Source organism: Colletotrichum fructicola (assembly GCF_000319635.2).
Source record: "Colletotrichum fructicola Nara gc5 chromosome Unknown KSG_Nara_v1_contig03, whole genome shotgun sequence".
NCBI lineage: Eukaryota > Fungi > Ascomycota > Sordariomycetes > Glomerellales > Glomerellaceae > Colletotrichum > Colletotrichum fructicola.
This window is the reverse complement of record NW_027094053.1, coordinates 95020-113306: the sequence shown is the minus strand read 5'-3', so window position 1 is coordinate 113306 and position 18287 is coordinate 95020. Positions and strand designations below refer to the sequence as shown.

Sequence of the window (18287 nt, the reverse complement as noted above, 5' to 3'; positions counted from 1 at the left end):
ATGAGTCACAAGCACTCCGACCCGTACGCCGGCTCGGACCCCGAGAAGGTCGGCTTCGAGCACGCCGACAACCTTGCCAACTCCGTCACCGGCTCGCACGACGTCGACGACATCGATGGCGGCTTCACCAAAGAGGAGCAGCGCGCCATCATCCGCCGCGTGGACCGACGTCTCGTCGTGACCGTCGGCGCCATGTACTGCGTCTCGCTGATGGACCGCACGAACTTGTCTGCGGCCGCCATTGCGGGCATGACGGTGGAGCTGAAGCTCATGCTCGAGAACCGATACGTGAGTTGACATTGTATCCGGTGGTGCTGATTGGCGTGGGGTTTGCTAACAGATATGGCTGCGCAGAACATTGCCTCGCTTCTCTTCTTCATTCCGTACATCATCTTCCAGCCGCCCTCGACCATCATCGTCCGCAAGATCGGCCCGAGACTTCACCTTGGCGGACTCACTCTGCTCTGGGGTGCGGTGATGATCGGCATGGGTTTCGCGCGTACTTACTCTCACCTTTATGCGTGCAGAATCCTGCTCGGTATCTTGGAGGCTGGCTTTTTCCCGTCCTGTGTCTATCTTCTCAGCACATGGTACACGAGATGTGAGTGCCCCCACTCCCTCATCTAGACTGGAGATGAGAATGAACTGACGACAAAACCAGACGAGGTCGGCAAGCGATACTCCGTCTTCTACCTGCTCGGCTGCGTCGCCTCCGCCTTCGCCGGCATTCTCGCCTACGGCCTCATGCAGCTCAACGGCCGCGAGGGTCTCACGGGCTGGCGCTGGATCTTCATCATCGAGGGTGTCTTGACCTGCGCACTCGGAGTCGCAGGATACTGGCTGCTGGTCGACTTCCCCGACTCCAAGCGCAAGTCGTGGAACTTCCTCGGCGAGCGCGAGCGTGCCTGGGTTGTTGCCCGTGTGAACCGCGACCGTGGGGATGCGCACATGCCTGCGTTCAACTTGAAGAGATTCCTCAGCGCTGGCACCGACTGGAAGATTTGGGCCTACGCCATGATCTTCTTCAACACCACCACCGTGTCGTATGCGCTGGCGTACTTCCTCCCCATCATCCTCCAGGTCAACATGGGTTTCAGCGTCGCCAAGGCGCAGTGTCTCAGTAAGTTTTCTTGCGGAAGATCGGGCGGATGAGTGCTAACGTGGAGCAGTCGCACCCCCGTACGCCTTCGCCGGCATCGTCATGTACGCCACCGCCTGGCTCGGCGACAAGTACAAGTTCCGCGGCCCCGTGATCCTCATCAACATGCTCTTCCTCATCGTCGGCCTCCCGATTATGGGCTTCCATCCGAGCTCCGGAGTGCGCTACTTTGGCGTCTTCCTCACCACCGCCGGCGCCAACTCCAACATCCCCGCCGTTATGGCGTACCAGGCCAACAACATCCGCGGCCAATGGAAGCGCGCCTTCTGCAGCGCGACGCTGGTTTCCTTTGGTGGTATCGGCGGTATCGCGGGTAGTTTGCTGTTCCGCGAGCAGGACAAGCCGCACTACCGCCCCGGCATGTACGCCTGCATTGCGTGCAGCTTGTTGACGATGATTCTCGTGGGGTTGCTGAGCCTCGACTTTAAGCGCCAGAACGGTAAGGCGGACCGGGGTGAGAAGGAGCTTGAAGCGTCTGATGTGAGTATCTCCCCGAACCCTGGGGTTATGAGTTTTGTGCTGACTACTGTGTTGCAGGAGGGTGCCCAGCCTGGATTCCGGTATACCTACTAGTGGATGCGTGAGAGGGTGTCATGAGTATTTGGTAATGAGAGGGAATCGTGAATATTGCAAGATATCCATATTCTGAGGGCTGAGACTGAGATAGCATACCCGAGTGAGACGCGCCAATGAGTAATGAGAGAAAGCTGAAATGACATGCCGTGTCGTGCCTCCTCCCTTGTGATTATATGCCTGTACCATAGTAGAGTAATCGTTTAGTGATCGCCCGTCAAAGCCGAGGCATGCGACAGTTCTTGGTCCTCCCAGACGAACGGTGCATGGTGGCAGCTGCAGGGTTCGTGTAGCCACCCCGCGCTAGACGCTTCCGGCGTCGTGGTTGGATGGATCGCTCCGTTGCCGTGGGGGTTTCGGCGCCGGCGCCGGCCGGTGGGCTCCGAAGGGCAGGGAGGTAAGCACTATGGCGCCGTTGAGCTTAACGTCACGCAAAGTTGGTTAGAGTTGGCCGTTGCATTCGTTGACGCAAGGCAGGCAAAGGCTGCTGCCGACTTGAGGAATTCACGGTGATTACGAATGCATCTCAATAGATTCCCAAGCTATACTGCTTGTCATCTAGTTGGTTGGACTTTGGGGCATCCCGGAGAGTAAGCCGAGGCTTCTTCTGTGTGCTCTCCTCGATGGCATAACAGTAGTGCACTCGAGAAATGATGGAAGCAAAGATCTCCGGCGTAGCAAAAATTGGCTTTGAGGCAAAGCTGCTGTTTCCCTCTAATTTCCTTGCGGCAGCTGTGCTACGGGACATTCGGAAGGGGACATGAATGACGTGGCTGTGGCATGAAGCGGACTCTGATGACCTTACCATGGCAATATTGCAGCTCAATGGAGGTGCCACTGGGTCGACTCTCGATTGATTGTGATTTTCAACATCGCAAAGCACACAATGTCTCTCCAGCAAGCCTCTCGGACATGGTCTGGGTGGAAGGTTGGCCATCGCGGAATCATGCAATATCACGCAAACCGGTGATTTCCAAATTCGATCAGCAGTAACACAATGAACCACGAAGCAGGATGCCATCTGCCATCTGATCGTGGGTGACGTTTTCCCTAGTGAGGGCATGAACATCCGTCGCTCCCGAGAGAAGGTGATTCGATGGTTGAGACCAGGTGTTCGTGGACCCTATCATGCTGTGGTCTGTCACACTCGCTTGGCCGTCATCGTGTGAAATTAGGTCTCTTGGGGCAGGAACCGCTGGTCCATAACCCAGTCTGAGTCTGACGGCAGAGTTCTCGAAACCGAGGCAGCATTAATGGCACGTCCAGGTGTTCGTGAGGGTTCACACTTGCGTTGGCTCAGGTGCAGCCTCAAGGCATGCTCAGCAAAGCACGCTCGAGACCTGTTCATTCGATGCAGACGACGAGTACAGATGCCGCGAGACGAGCGGTTTATGATTGCATGAGATCCCCTACGTTCTGTGCATGTCGTCAAAAATGCAAGCAGATGGGACGAGGACCGTTGACCAAGACGGTATGACAGGCGGGAGGCGCTCAGAAGGTTGGTGGCAGGCGGTGCGGGTAATGCAAGCTATGGCGTGTCAGGGGGTCGAGTGACAGTGGGACCGTTTATTGACGTTTGCTCGTAAAGTCACGATGGGCAAGAAAAGGCAAGCTTGGCTCCTCCCTTGGGCCAAGGCGCTGTTTTTCTTGAGTTGCTCGGCTTGCCACTAGGGATGGGGATGCCGTCTTGGGAGTCTTGGGGAATAATAAGGGAGTGGACAGAACGGGGCGGCGAGCGGGTTTCTTTCGGGGCGGTTAGCGTGTTGTGATTGAGTTTGCAATATCCGCAGGCAATGTAGAATAATAATGAGGGTTCTTGGCAGGGGTTGGTGAGAACGGAGGCGGTGTTTCTGTGTTTTTCGTTCAACGTACGCGTTCCCGTCCTCGACACGTACAGCAGAATGGGAGACGGAGAATTGGGCAAACAGTTTTTGCCGGTGTCGACCGTCTGGAACTGGGACGGGGATTGGGCGATGACGGCATTACTCAGCGCCCCCGCTTAAAAGACGGGGAACGGACAGCTGTGGCCAATGGAAACGGACTCAATGCGGTTATGGTTATGCCACGAAGGGAAGGCAGCGTGGGCCAGGGGGTACGTACCGATGCAGCCGGTCCGAGAGGGTCAAACCGGGGGGACACTGCTCGGTGTTTTGGCTGGCGAATGGGGGGCCTCCTGGATGGATCGTTGCGAAGTGCTACCTGGAGGTAAGGTAACCTGGGGGATTATTATGTATAGTCAGCAGCTTTCAACTGGTAGAAAGGTGCAGGATGCAGGATGCCTGCATTGAATGATACTTTGTGTGGTTTCTTGAGAAGAACACCGAGTTACAGAGAGTTGCTGCAGAGACTCACCTACCTATAATTCTGCAGTGAGAAAAAGTCTAGAAAGGCGTCGCTTGTACCTCCCCTGCCAGATCTGGCGGGGAGAATACATCAGCTCTGCGTAATCGCCCCCGGCATCCCCTCCAGCGATCCGCCCCTTCCACAGCACACACACACACGCTCACTCAGCAGCAATGTACTGCGCCATACAAAAGTGTATGAAAAGTGACCTTGCACCCGCTAGTTCCACAGGCAATATGGGCGTTACCGAAGCCTCCGGGTGTCGCCCAGCAAAGCCACTCTGGTTTGATTTGAGCCAGCACTAGGAACAGAAGGAGCACCAGGACACCTCAGAAAGAGAGAGCGGCACTCCCGTCCTGCTGTCTCTCCTTGCCGTCTTCCGGTCTGCGAGCCTCACTGCTTCCTTTGTCTTTTTTCTTTTCTCCTCCGCCTCGCCGTTTTTCTTTCTTCCTCCTTCGCATCGCAAATTCCGACGACCAACAACACCGACAACAACAACACGGTTCCCGCGACCAACGAGCGAGCTGAAGATAGCGACTCCGGCCCCCCCTGGTCAGCGCGACCGAAGAGTCTTCCCCACGTACCATCCATCCATCCATTACATTACAGATACCGTGGTAGGCATTCGCTTGTTCTACCGGACGGATACAGTCTTCAACTCGACTCACCTCGCTTCTTGCTTGGCTTCCATCCCGCTCTCTGCGCGGTGCGGCACTCGAACCACCTCCTCGCCCGTACGATACTTTCACCACAGAGTCGAGACGACCGCCCGACACCACCCCTAAACACCCACCACTCGTCCGAACCTCGCCAATTGCGTTGCGACGCCGTGACGCCGCCCCGCTCACCAAGCCCAAGTCTGTGACACGTCTGGCTCCAGCCGCCTCCAGGGCCTCGCACTTGCACAGGGGAGCCTCTGCCTTTCGAAACGCCCTTCCGCACCAGCAACACCCTCTGTGCCTACCAAACAAGCTTGGTCTGGTCTGCTCGTGCTGGTAGCAGCCAGCCGCCGCCGTACGGGAGTAGTCATGGCGCTCAACCACTTTTCTACGGCCTCGTCGCCGCCTTCCAGAATCCCATCCTCGATCCGTGTCTCCGCAGCAGTTGCAGTCATCCTCACATCCCTCCCCATGGCTCTCGGTCACGAACACGGCGTCAGCCACATCCAGGAGGGCGAAACAGTCTCCCAAGAGCCCATCGACACGATACTATGGATTCACATCTTCATCATGATGCTGGCCTTCGGGGTCATCTTCCCCGTGGGCATGGTGCTAGGAGTAAGCCACTTCACCTCAATATCCGACACTTGCGCCAAAAGAATGCGCGATTGCTAACATGACCTCTTCTCCCTACCTAGCTCACCAAGAATCGCTGGCATGTTCCTACACAGGTCCTCGGCACCGCTCTCGCCATCCTCGGTTACTTCCTCGGCCACATGCACGGCGGTAGAGAATTCGTCCACGGCAACGTTCACTCGGGCTTCGCCGGATGGTTGATGTTGATGCTCGCCGTCCAGGTCGGCGTCGGAATCTACTTGAAATTGCATCTCGAGAAGGGCTTCAACGGAAAGATTCGCAGGGTCATCAAGCCCATCCACGGAGTTCTCGGAAAGGCGTTCCCCGTCCTCGGCTGGGTCCAATTCTTGTTTGGAGGCATCACTTCACTGGGTTTCTGCCAGGGCGACCATCTGGGACAGTGTCTGGCTCACTTCATCATGGGAAGCGCTTTCATCGCTTACGGCATCATCCTGACCCTGCTGCTTGTCGTGGGGCAGCTGTGGCTCCGACGATCCGGACGATCCCAGGAGTTCTTCGACAGCGTTGTCATTGCCGCGTGGGGCTGCGTCAACACCTTCACCGAGCACCGCTGGGGTACCGAATGGGTTAGGAACGACTGGCAGCACACGACCATGGGCATCATCTGGTGGTGCGCCGGCCTGGCAGGCGTTTGGCTTAGCCGCGATCGCGATGGCAACCCCCAGCGCAACTTCATCCCCGGCTTCGTCCTCTTCATGACTGGCTGGGCCATGTCGGCGCATCCCCAGGAGCTGCCCATCAGCGCCATGACCCACGCCATGTTCGGCAAGACGCTGATGGCCGCCGGCATCACTCGCATCATTGAGATTGCCTTTGTCGTCAAGGACGCCAGTGGCATGTCCGCCGACGGCCGCAAGACCAACAGCTTCCAGTACATTCCCGTATTCGTAAGTGCTAACCCCCCAAGGCCCTCTTTGAACGTTTCTGACATGCCTGTCGCAGCTGTTGTACGCCTCTGGATTTCTCTTCATGGGTGCGACCGAGGAGCAGATGGTACTCGTCGCCAACTCCGGACTGGATCACGTTTCCTACATCTTGATTCTCTACTCCTTTGCCTTCCTGGTGTTCCTCTTCGCCAACATGCTCATCCACCTCTTCGACCGTAACTCCAACGTGGATGGCAAAGTCAACCTGGACGCACCGGTGGCGAATGGGCGTGCGGAGAACCGCCAAGTACGAGACGCTGAGGAGTTTGAGCTGGAGGGCCTCATGAGCGATGACGAGGACGACGCGCAGAAGGGCCTGCGCGAGGATACCGACGACGACCAAGGCCTGGGCAGCCCGAGCACGGTGGGCAAGAACAGCGACCGAGTGGCGCGGTGATAAGAGCGGAAAGCGAAAGCTCGGTGGTAGTGGGACTATAGACAGGGATGGCATCATGCATTGAAGGTTGGCGTTTGGATCCGGTTGCCGCATACTTTTTAATGGGCTGGAAAGCGTCTGGACAAACAAGAATCCTCCTGGTTACGTCGACCTAGAAATGAAACCCTTTTTTGGTTAAAGATCTAATTCGCTTATCAAGACGCAAACTCTATCGATAGCTGGGAATCTTTTGTCATATGAGAAATGCATTAATCGCAATGTCAAATCTTGCATTCAGGATCCAGAGACTTTGGATATGCTCCGGGTGATTCCCTGTCCATGCCTCACCTCGGTGAAGTCAAGGTGTGGTCGGTGTGCGTTGTGTACTGTGGAGTAGCTCGGTGAGGGGTGCGGGGCGAACGGTGCCTGGACCCCGACCGCCCGGCGCATCCCACCAAGCTCCACTAAAAAAAATCCCAATCGCCAAATCCAATCCGCTATCAATCGCACTTCTCGCCCTCACATTCTCCCATCTTCACCTCCGACACCGCACCCGTAAAACACACCACACACAGCTCCGCCACGATGCCGTCCGTCAAGAACCCGAACCACCGCTCCAAGAACCGCCTCGCGGCGCAGGCGAACAAGGCCAAGAAGGTGCGCCAGAAGCGGTCCGAGGAGAACAAGCACAAGATCGCCAAGAGCGACGCGCAGAGGGGCGCGCGGCCGGGGCTGATGCCCAACAGCGGGCCGAACGCGCCGCTGAGCAAGAAGAAGGCCAAGAAGCTCGAGAAGAAGATTGCGCATGCGATTAGGAGGAAGATGGCGGAGGATGGGGAGGTGGAGATGGCGGGTGAGTGGTCTTGTGGAGAGGGTGGTAGTGGTGGTGGTTACTGACAAGTGGTAGATCTCGAGGAAGACGAGGAGGTGGAGGAGGGCAAGCCGGATAATGAGGTGGAGATGGACAACATTGCGTGAGGAGGTAAAGAGAAACATTTCTTCAGGGTGGGAGGACGTGGAGGGGATTCACGGGGGCGGATGTGGACATGCTTTGTGAGTTTTTCTGGTCTCTTCCTTCTATGGATCATGCACGAAAGCTAACTTTCCCCAAGTCTAGACACTGCACAAAAAGGCGAACGAATTCAGTCCGAATACAATACACACGATTTGATACCCCAATAACAAGATTGTTTGCGTTTAAGAGAGAGTTTTGCTGGCCGGGCAGTGAACCCTCTAACCCAGCGTACCTAATACTTCCCACAAGGACGACAGTAATAGAGATAGGTGTGGCGATGAGGACAACGACGATGGGTTACGAGGATAGACAACGACGACGACCACTCCTCGGATAGCCACCTGGCACCGCTATAGCAAAGAACTTGCGTTTTGGCGATTACGGGCCCTCTTTCTCGTCTGTAGACCTGCGTGATGACTCTTCCCTGGTGCTGTGGTACGGAAGCTGGGAGGCGAAGATGCCGGAGGGGCCTTGCTGGGACGGCGCTAGACCGGTACCGAAGAGACCACCTCCGGCACAAGGCCTGCGAGCCGATTCCCCAAAGAGGCTACTTCGGCCAGGAGCAGGGGCGGCGGCCTTTGGAATGATGGTGTTGTCTACGACGTTGCCCCGGGCTGGTGCTGGGTTGTAGAGAGCTTCCCCAAAGAGGCCCCCGCGGCCGGAAGCGGGACCTCCCCGGACTGGTGCCGGGTTGTACTCCTCCGGGCTGAGGGCTTTTTCGAAGAGAGAAGGCCGGCTGGGAGGCGTAGGAGCAGCAGCCTTCGGGGCGAGCTGCGTGTTGCATGCGTCCAGCTCCGCAGGTTCCGTGGAACTCGACGTCGGCGACGGTGATGGGGCTGTCATGAGGGAATCGCTGCTTTCCGGGGTGCACGTCTGCGCCTGCTCCATGGCCCTGCGGGCACGCACGCGGGCGCGGAGGTCACGGGCAGCTTGGCGGGCGAGCTCAGCCTGGCTTCGGCGGGTGGATCTGTCGGCAGTTGTGCGGCTGCCGGCATCGAAGTCAAGGAGGTGGTCGCCTTCGCGGTACATTGCTTCTATCTCGCGTTCGGAGACATCTTGCGACGGGACCATGGAAGAACTGGAGGAAGCTGGCTGCTGGCGAGGTGCCTGAGAAAGCGTACCCTGGGTTGAGGTTGGAATAGTAGAGGGTGTGGAATAGGTGACGTGGAATATGCTGCTGCGCGCTAACTGCTCACGGCGGGACTGACGCTGGCCACCATTAGATATACCGCCGGACCCCATGCGCCTCCCAAAGGTCTGGGGCGGGCCTGAAGATCCGAAGGACTTGGAAGATCCAGCAGAGGGCGTTGCGTCAGGGGGAGGGAGAAGCACCCCGTTACGCTCGATGAAGGAGGGGCCTGGCTGGTACGACTGCCACAACTCCTTCAGGTCGTGTGTGTCGTTCCGATCCTGCAGAAGCTGGTCGAGCTGCCATTCTAGGAGCGGAGCAGGTGGCGTCGGGTTGGGCTGGCTTCTCGGTGCAGTGGACTGCATCGAGGCATAGTTGAAGAGGGATGGCTGGCTCCGAGGAGGAGCTTGGTTGGTATTGTTGGGTTGAGACGGGCTGAAAATGGGGCTCCCGACGGAAGGACCCCCAAAGGTTCCCGCGTTGCCGGGCGACTGAGGCACTGCCGGTCTGTTGCTCTGCAGATTGCGCAATGCTCCTCCAAAGAGACCGAGGTTTCTGACGGTTGGCTCCGTGTGAGTAGGTCGAGTTGTCGGCGGCACTTGTACTCTCCAGTTGCGAAAGATCTGGTTCACGGCGTCGACGGCGCGATCCTCCTGCTGCTTGCTGACAAAGGAGCCATTGATACCAGCGGCCTCTTGATCCGGGAATAAGGGCGCCTTGCCGAAGAAGCGGTCCGAGAAGATGGCCTCGCGCATCAGGCTCATCTTAGCGATCTCCGCGGCAATTCTGTGCTCCGATTCGCGGGCCTCGCGCTCGTAGTTCATGAGGATGGTCTTGGTGTCCATGCCGGCGAGGATCTTGGAGGTCTGGAGTTGGGAGTCTTGAGCAGTGGGCGCAGACGAGGAGTTCTGGAGGAAAGAGCTTGTCGTGGGCGTGTTGAAGGGGGTGCCGGACGAGGAGCTCACGACAATGAAGCCGTCATCAGCCTGCTTCTCGGCTCCGCTGGGGGCAAAGAGCGGTCCTTCGGGGATGTGGAAGAGCGACACGGTGCCCCGGCTGGCGACTTGGATGGCGGCCTCCGGAATAGTGGCCGTGAGCGGAAACGACATGCACATGGGGACGTCGTGGATGTGCGTGTTCTTGTTCATGTGGAAGTCTCTCCGGGCGAGGATGAAGTTTCGGAGAGAGTGGATCGCGTCGTGCCAGCCCACGAGGTACGTTGCCTGGTCGAGGTTTTGCGAGCCCGTGTCGCGGCCTGCGTGGACCTTGGCCTCGACGCTGAGGATGCCGCAGACGGCTTCGAGGGCTTCGCCTGCATCGTCGATCTTGACTGCGTTGTAGATGAAATCTGTGGTGAGAACAAGGGAGTGTCTTGGGTGGAAGACGAGGCGCTGTTCGGACATCTTGGCGGCTTTGGTAAGAGTGGGAATGATTGGAGTTAGGAAGGTTGAGTTATGGATGATGATGGATGAGAGTGACCTGCAGCGAAAGACTGCATTTGTATGTAGCATAAACGGTCACTCTGGGGACGAACTTGATATCTACAAGCTTCTGGAGCTGCGTGGAGGGACGCAGGCTGAATGCGCGTTTGTCTGAGTTGAGACAAGATCCCGCACGACGGGTAAGTGCAGTTTCTAAGGCTTTCATCACTATCTGGCAGAGTGACACGTCTCAAACCCAAGACTTTTAAACGGGACAGTTCAGTCTTTGTTGCAACTTTTGATTTGAAGAAGGTGAGAGGAGTTTCTTATCATCACAGACACCCGCAGAAAGCATAGGCCTCCTCAAACGACCATCAATCAACTGCTAAAGGAAGCTTCGTCACCCCACCATTCAGACTCCCCCCATGGGCCAACCCCCGGTCCTTTGAAGATCTTCCCACCCTTCCACACCCAACCGATGTTATCAATCTTCTGGAGCACCTTGACATCTTCCACCGGGTTCTCCAATACGCCAATCACGTCCGCCTCATACCCAACCTTCAACTGCCCCGTCTTGGGTGCCTGGCTCCCGATGCTCAAAGGCCCGTTCGCTGTGGCCGCCTTGATAGCCTCCAGGTTGCTCATCCCGGCTTTGACAGCCGATTCAAGCTCCATGGCCATGTTGAACCCAGGTCCTGTATCCGTGCCCAATGCGATGGGAAGGCCCTGCTCGATGGCCATCTTGTATGCCACCAGGTGGTTTTCCGCGCAAATCTTGGCCTTCTCGTAGGCGTACTTCGGGATGCCCTCGCCGCCGCTGTCAATGATCATGTCCATGATGAGACGCGTGGCAATGTAGATGGTCCCCTTCTCCTTGATGAGATCGATGCACTCCTGGTCCGCAAACGAGACGTGTTCCACCGTGGTCACGCCGGCCTTGACCGCCGCCAGAATGCCAGGCTTGCCGTGCACATGCGCCGCGACGGCTCTCCCCTGCCTCGTCGCCTCCTCTACGATGGTCTGCAGCTCCTCGGGACTGAACTGCGCATACAACGGGTTATCGTCGCGAGACATGACGCCGCCCGAGGCAAGGATCTTGATGCACTTGGCCCCGCGCCGGATCTGCAGCCGAACCGCCTTCCGACACTCGTCCACCCCGTCCACGAGCATGGTCGAGAAGGTGCCAAAATGCCCAGGTGAAATCTGCGACACGCCGAGGTTAAGGAGGACATCCCCCGCCGGCAGCGAAAAGATATCGCCGTGTCCTGCCGTCTGGCTCAGGCACGACCCGGAGCTGTACACGTTCGGTCCCACAATGGTGCCTTCGTCAATGACTTTGCTGATTTCGCAGCCTAGGCCGGCGACGTCGCGCATGGAGGTGTAGCCGCGCTGGACGGCCAGCCAGCAGCCGCGGGTGAGGCGCGCGCCCATGGCGGAGGGGTGCTCGGTGAGGATGCCCAGGTACGCGTCGCCATTTCCGGCGTCGTTTGGGCTGCCCATCATGAAGTGCGCGTGGCAGTCCCATAGTCCCGGCATGAGGTAGGGCACGGCGTAGGATCTGTGGGGGGCATCGGTGTACTTTGACGGGATGTCGGATTGCGGGCCGATCCAGGCGATGAGCTTGTCCGTGATGACGAGGGCGGAGTCTTTGACGGGCTCACCGTCGCCTGGGATCAGAAGACCGGCTTTGATGACGGTGATGGTCACTTTCTTCTGGGGTTGAATGTCTTCATTTTGGAAGGGGACGGATGAGTATTTGGGGCGAAAGGTGCCGCCGAGGGATGTTGAGTACATTGGCGGCTGCTGAACTAGACGTCTGGTCATCTTGAGGAGATGCTGGGTTGTTGAGTGTGATGACACGTTGTATGTGAAGAGTAGTTGATTTAGAGATCTGTTTAAAAGCATCACAGAGCATTTTATGGGTGAATCTCAGCATTCCCCTTGGAGCTGTACCGCATTGGGATCGAGGGGGCTGACTGTGCGGTTGAGCTGACCTGAACAGGAAGGTGAGGTTGCTGAAGGATCGGTGGCGGGCCAATCGGGAACAAATGTTACACAGGGATTCAGGCCGCTTATCCGCTTGCTAGTGTATGACTGTGAGCAAAGATGAATGGTAAGTTGGCCTCTGACTCGTTCATTTGGGCACGATGCCGAACTTATAATTGTTACGCCGGGATTTCAAACGGAATGATGGACTACTTCAAGGACTTCTATCTTGTCAGATATGGTACTAGGTACGTATAAGCCGATGACATGGTCTGACTCAGTGGGACCGTTTTTCATCATTGCTTAATCCTCACCAGAGCTGCAAGACATCGTAAAAAGAAATTCCTTGTGTTGTCTTTGCTCATGTTCCTGCTGGATCTTGACATGAAGTCGCAGTATGTTCACTCAGCCCTACGGGGCCCCATCAAGGACCCTCTGTGGATGCCTTCCCCATCCTTCACAATGCCCTCATCTCCACCCCAACGCACAACTCGACATGAGATGCCGCAACCCTACCTGCCTCCAGCATCGAAACACGATCATCAACATAGCGCCGATGGTTTAGTGGTAAAATTCTCCGTTGCCATCAAGCAGCGTCGGGGAGCCGGGGGTTCGATTCCCCCTCGGCGCATCTTTTTGCTTCTGCTAATCAAATGAGGGCCACTTTTTTTCATATACGGGCACCCAGTTTCCTCAGCTCGATTATTCCAACGAGCTCGGAAGACTTCAACACACTTTGTGCGGCATAGTGGCGCGAATTCAACTGATTGCGTTACCCGGACCTAGTGTCCGGAAGCCGTCGCCGGATGACCCACCTTTGCCGGACGCGGCCCGGACCCCTCCCGTTCTTGGCCTTGGTCAATGTCCCAGCTGAGCGCCCTCCCACTAGTATATATATGACACAGCGCATGGAATATTGAGATAGAGTAGTTAGGAAGGAATTGGGAACCACAAAAGACACAGCGCATGGTCTGTTTAAACTTTGTCGACTTCGGACGGTCGTCACCTCTTATGCCTCACTGCGGGGGAAGCTCACTTGTGTTTCTCTGGCAGGCAACTCGGCTCCGAAGTCCTGAGCCATATTAACCTGCCATTCACGCTGTTGTCTATCGAAGATCCAAACAAGATCTAAGTACACGAATAGATTTAAAAATGTCTCCTTTATCAGGGAAAACAATCGCAATTACAGGCGCAGCCTCTGGAATAGGTCTCGCAACAGCACGCCGCCTTGTGGCCCTGGGTGCCAAGGTGTCGCTCTCAGACAACAACTCTGCCCTCCTCGCGAGCTCAACACTCAAGCTGTCCACTGCCTTTGGCCCAGAAAACATACATTCCAAGGTAGTGGATGTCCGAGACCGCGATGCCGTAAAGGCTTGGATCACGGAAACTGTTCAAAAGTTTGGCCCGCTGCACGGCGCCGCCAACGTGGCGGGCGTTCTCGGCGCCCAAGGTAACAATGTTCGCATCCCTGACATTGGAGATGAGGACTGGAACTTCGTGATGGATATCAATGCCGGCGGGGTTCGAAATTCGATGAGCGCTGAGATACCTGAGATGGTTGATGGAGGAAGCATCGTGAACGTGTCTTCTGTGGCGGGGAAGATTGGACTGCCGATGAACGGCGCGTATGTAGCAAGCAAACACGCGGTTGTTGGACTGACCAAAACAGCCGCAAAGGAATTCGGAGGGAGGGGGCTGAGGGTGAATGCTGTCTGTCCGTGAGTGCATCTGCTAGATGAGTGCACCGGTATCAAACTGATTGCTAGCAGTGGGACCATCGAGACACCGATTTTGACGCAGGCTCTGGCGGCGCCTCAGGCAGAGTTTGGTCCACCGCCGTGTTTGTTGGGGAGGTTCGGGAAGCCAGAGGAGGTCGCGGATTTGATTGCTTTCTTGTTGGGCGATGGAGCGTCGTATATCACCGGCCAAGCCATTTGCGTCGATGGCGGAATAGTAGTGTAGGGTATATGGCGATTCTGGATATATACCAAGACACGAAGAAAGACATGATGGACGGCTAGACGGGACTCAATGGAACACGGATCTTGGTGGTTGCATCGGGCAGGAGGTTTGGTGTCATCTTCTGCCCAAGTCAGCTTCACATAGGCGGACTCGGAGGCAGAAATCTGATTGTGTCTCTTGTGCTCATCTCAAACACCAATCATCGATCCATTGGTGTCGTGCAGGATTCAATATTGATGTGCCTAAGTCTTCAGACCACGTCAACATGACTGCCTAGGCAAGACATTACCCTGTAACAGTTCAAATTCTTCCAGAATGTGCGACAAGTGCCTCGAAACATCAAGTCATATGGGGACAAGTGAAAGTATGTTATGTGTGAATTGGTCCACAGGAACTAAAAGTAAATCTAGCAAGCGAATGCCATATTGGTATCAAAGCAAGATATGAACAAGAGTATTATAGACGATATCCCCCCTTTTTGATTGTCAATGTGACAGTCTATGAACATTCCACAGTTACCTCCATATTGATATTAGCGAGCTTCTTCCAAAAAGACTCTAAACGGTCTTCTCAGGGAGAGAGCTGTGGGCAGAGCCTCCAACGGTCTGGTCGTGGCTGCTACCGCTGCCAACGAGGTCGGAGACGTGGCGGGTGACCTCGACGTAGTCGTAGGCGAACTCGCCGAGCTGGGTGTCATCGAGACCGAGGTCCTCGTCATCGACGTGGACACGGAGGCTGAGACCGGGGATGAGGTTCATGAGGAAGAGGATCAGGCAGGTCAGGACGAAAGACCAGGCGAAACCGGCGACGGAACCAGCAAGCTGGTAGCCGAGCTGGACGTAGTTGTGCTCGATCCAGCCACCATCGATGACCAAGGCACCATCGAGAGCAGCAATGTAGGAACTGCATTTTGTTAGCTGTGTTCTCCACGAGGAGGTGCAAGGGACTTACGCAGCAAAGATACCGGTCATGATATTGCCGAGGATACCACCGACGCCGTGAACAGCGAAGACATCCAGGCCATCGTCAATGCCAAGGAGAAACTTGAGCTTGGTCGCAAAGTTGCAGCCAATTCCACCAACGATTCCGAAGATGACGGAAGCCCAGGGGGTGACGAAACCAGCACCGGGGGTAATAGCGACGAGGCCAGAAATGGCACCGGAGCAGAATCCGATCGTGGACCACTTCTTCTCGAGGCGGTAGTCGAGCAGCATCCAGGTCACACCACCGACACCAGCAGCGAGGTTGGTGTTGAAGCAGGCCATGACGGCACGGATGTTAGAGGCGAGGGCAGAACCGCCGTTGAAGCCGAACCAACCGACCCAGAGGAACACGGTGCCAAGCACAACATGGGTGACATTGTGGGGACGGTAGGGGAGACCGTGAACCTTGTTGTAACCGGTGCGCTTGCCGAGCATGAGGGAGTAGGCGAGAGCGGCGGAACCGGAGGAAATGTGGACGGGAGTACCTCCAGCAAAGTCGAGAGAGCCGAGGGTGAACAGCCAGCCGTTGCCGTTCCAGGTCCAGTAAGCAATCGGGTCGTAGACGATGGTGGCCCAGATGAAGGCGAAGACCATCGCGGGGAGAATGCGACCGCGGTCGGCGATGGCACCAAGAGCGAGGGCGGGACTTTTTTCGTGTTAGTTCCCGGTGCTTTCGGCAGAAATTGAGACCTGCGTCGCAGCGGGCGCTCTCATGCACATCTGCGGCGTAGACCAAAATCTCACCACAGATGCGCGATGGTATGACGGAGGGGGATGTGGTCTACTCACGTAATGGCAGCGAACATGCCCTGGTAGAGGCAGAACAGAATATCCGGGAGCTTAGTCGAGCCGACGGAGGGCTGGGCGACAACATCCTTGAGACCAAAGTTCGACATGTCGCCGAGGAAGACGGAGCCGGTGTGAGAGAAGGTCAAGGTGTAACCCCAGAAGAACCATTGGAAGCCCACCACTCCGACACATATCATCGATATCAGAATTAGGGACAGCGCCGACTTGCGGCGAGCCAGACCCGAGTAGAAGAAACCGACACCGGGAATCATGAGCAGCACGAGTGCTGAGCAGACCATGATCCAGGCCATATCACCAGACTACCAAAGTCAGACATGCTCGAAACCCCTTGTCGACAGTGAACTGACCTCGTAGAAGACATTGAAGTCGGTGACATTGGTCGAGTAGCCGGCGTCGGCCTCGCCCTCGGTTCCATTGTAAGGAAGGGCGTAGAGAGACATCTTGGTGGTTGTGCGCCGGCGCGAGTGCGGTCAATGGATATTAGTTGGCGAGATAGAACCTAAGAATCGTCTCTTCTTTCGCCGGGCCACTCGTCCTCGTGAACGGCGAGCAGACGTCGAAGAGGGTGGAATGGAAATGGGGTGCGGCAGGGAGGAAAGCAACGGAGGGAAGGGGGAGACCACGGCTATGAAGTCTGGCTGCCGGGTCTAGGCTAGATAAATAATACGGAGCAAAATTATCAGGCAGGCCTGGGCGTGGGCGTCGCCTTGGACCTTCGGTCCTCATGGTAAGCTGGCCGACATTGTGCATACAGTATCTCTTGATTCGAACTCCCCCGAACAGGGTAGGGATGGGCAGCCCATGGAACTGGTGCAGAAGAGATGATGAAGGGGAGCTCAGAGAGCGAAGTGATGGGACGGGGAGCAAGCTGATTGCTCAGTCCTCTATGCCGGGAACACCAATAGCGCAGGGCCAAGGGGTGGGGAGGAAAGCATAAAAAAGGGCGAGATGGATTCGAGCTGCATGCTGAGAAGGGCATCTTGGAACGAGCTTCCCAAATCCTTCTCTGTCTCCGAGAGACGAGACTAGGCCGCGCCGTGTTCCTCTGCCGGGTAGCAGTGGTACGAGGCCCGTCTGGCTACGAGAGAGCTTCATCGAGAACGCCCTACCCACGCTGATAGATACGTACCTGTACACCACATGCTTGCAAACCCATGCTCGTGGCCCATGTCTCCAGGTCTTGTGTGGGTCGGGAAATATGTGGGAACTGATAAGGAATTTGGAGTGAGAGAGACCGGGGTGTGGACGGTCGTGAGGTGAGTCGTCTAGGATCGGGGGACTAGGATGGAAGCTAATTCAGGCCCTTCGACGGTGCCGTGGTTCTTGGCAAGCTGGGCCATTGAACGTTCTTTTGTCCGTTGACCACAGTCAAACAACCTTTTTGGCGCTGAAGAGATCTTCAAAGGCCTGTAAATACGATGAAGTGTTTGCCCCCAACATCACTGATGGCTTGTGCTCAGTTGATCAGATCCCCGTATGCGGAGAGAATCAACAATCCCCAGGGCCATCCACAGGCCCAGCAGCCCGCGGGTCTGGATGCCCCATCGTCCGGTGTTGCTGTTCGTTTGTTTATCGGACGGCACGGAAAACTCTTAGGGAAACGGTAGGTAACTTCGGGGTCTTGCACCGCGGCGCAAGGTAGTCCCTCGGGCTCGAGAGTATGTCGACATTGAATGCAACACTGAAAACCAGGACAAAGTTTTCCTCGTCTAGCGCCCAGATTGCGACACGATCCAGACTGTGCTGGCGCAAGCAACAGCCTGACCCGAGACAGCCAAGGCTGCAAGAAGTAGGCGATCAGAACACTTTGAGATTGAAGGAAAACCGATGAGGAGGCATGCTGTGCCTCAGCAACGCGAGCCGCAACGGTAAAGACGTATTGATGAGGCGCGCGGCCAATTGAAAGTGTTTCATTTCCCTTCCCTGCGAGATGCTTAAGGCACCTCGTAAGCCCGCGCTCGCCGGCTCTTCCTGGCCACGGCCGAGTGGGGGTGAGTTCGGGGCAGCAGCAGGCATCGCCGTGCATCGGATTGCCTTTTTTCAGTTGACTTGCGTATTGTTTTGATGCAACAACATCTTTGTGGTGCCATTCGATAGAACGTCCAAGCATTAAATCTAACAAAGATGTTATTTGTTGCTATCCCTAGCCGCCGCCTGCTGTCTGAGAAGCAATGACAACACATAGCGGCACTGGTCCAAGATTAGAGCCAGGCGCCAAACGAATCCTGCGCGCTGCCGCATTCCAGAAGACTTCCGATCGGAGACGCGGACGGGACTTGGTTTGAAGC

The 18287-nt window shown here is 56.4% G+C and overlaps 7 protein-coding genes across 7 annotated transcripts; 4 read left to right on the top strand and 3 right to left on the bottom strand.

Moving 5' to 3' along the window:
- On the top strand, positions 1–1732 carry CGGC5_v004782 (putative transporter; the record flags this gene model as incomplete). Its single annotated transcript, XM_032025630.1, has 5 exons — positions 1–288; positions 355–601; positions 662–1120; positions 1170–1639; positions 1697–1732. The coding sequence occupies 5 exons, from the start codon at positions 1–3 to the stop codon at positions 1730–1732; spliced, it is 1500 nt and encodes a 499-aa protein (XP_031893537.1).
- A 3371-nt stretch (positions 1733–5103) lies between these two features.
- On the top strand, positions 5104–6714 carry YTP1 (the record flags this gene model as incomplete). The annotated part of the gene is made up of 3 exons (XM_032025515.1): positions 5104–5352; positions 5433–6278; positions 6334–6714. 3 exons carry the CDS (start codon positions 5104–5106, stop codon positions 6712–6714), a joined length of 1476 nt encoding a protein of 491 aa, XP_031893538.1.
- Positions 6715–7278: 564 nt separating this feature from the next.
- On the top strand, positions 7279–7671 carry CGGC5_v004780 (uncharacterized protein; the record flags this gene model as incomplete). The annotated part of the gene is made up of 2 exons (XM_032025402.1): positions 7279–7546; positions 7601–7671. The coding sequence occupies 2 exons, from the start codon at positions 7279–7281 to the stop codon at positions 7669–7671; spliced, it is 339 nt and encodes a 112-aa protein (XP_031893539.1).
- Positions 7672–8086: 415 nt separating this feature from the next.
- Positions 8087–10240, bottom strand: CGGC5_v004779 (uncharacterized protein; the record flags this gene model as incomplete). Its single annotated transcript, XM_032025287.1, has 1 exon — positions 8087–10240. One exon carries the CDS (start codon positions 10238–10240, stop codon positions 8087–8089), a length of 2154 nt encoding a protein of 717 aa, XP_031893540.1.
- A 396-nt stretch (positions 10241–10636) lies between these two features.
- On the bottom strand, positions 10637–12082 carry CGGC5_v004778 (Uncharacterized protein; the record flags this gene model as incomplete). The annotated part of the gene is made up of 1 exon (XM_032025174.2): positions 10637–12082. The coding sequence occupies one exon, from the start codon at positions 12080–12082 to the stop codon at positions 10637–10639; it is 1446 nt and encodes a 481-aa protein (XP_031893541.2).
- Positions 12083–13396: 1314 nt separating this feature from the next.
- Positions 13397–14206, top strand: fabG-15 (3-oxoacyl-[acyl-carrier-protein] reductase FabG; the record flags this gene model as incomplete). Its single annotated transcript, XM_032025064.1, has 2 exons — positions 13397–13962; positions 14014–14206. 2 exons carry the CDS (start codon positions 13397–13399, stop codon positions 14204–14206), a joined length of 759 nt encoding a protein of 252 aa, XP_031893542.1.
- Positions 14207–14763: 557 nt separating this feature from the next.
- amt1-2 (Ammonium transporter 1) lies at positions 14764–16439 on the bottom strand (the record flags this gene model as incomplete). Its single annotated transcript, XM_032024952.1, has 4 exons — positions 14764–15109; positions 15158–15835; positions 15979–16298; positions 16347–16439. 4 exons carry the CDS (start codon positions 16437–16439, stop codon positions 14764–14766), a joined length of 1437 nt encoding a protein of 478 aa, XP_031893543.1.
- Between the last annotated feature and the right edge of the window lie 1848 nt (positions 16440–18287).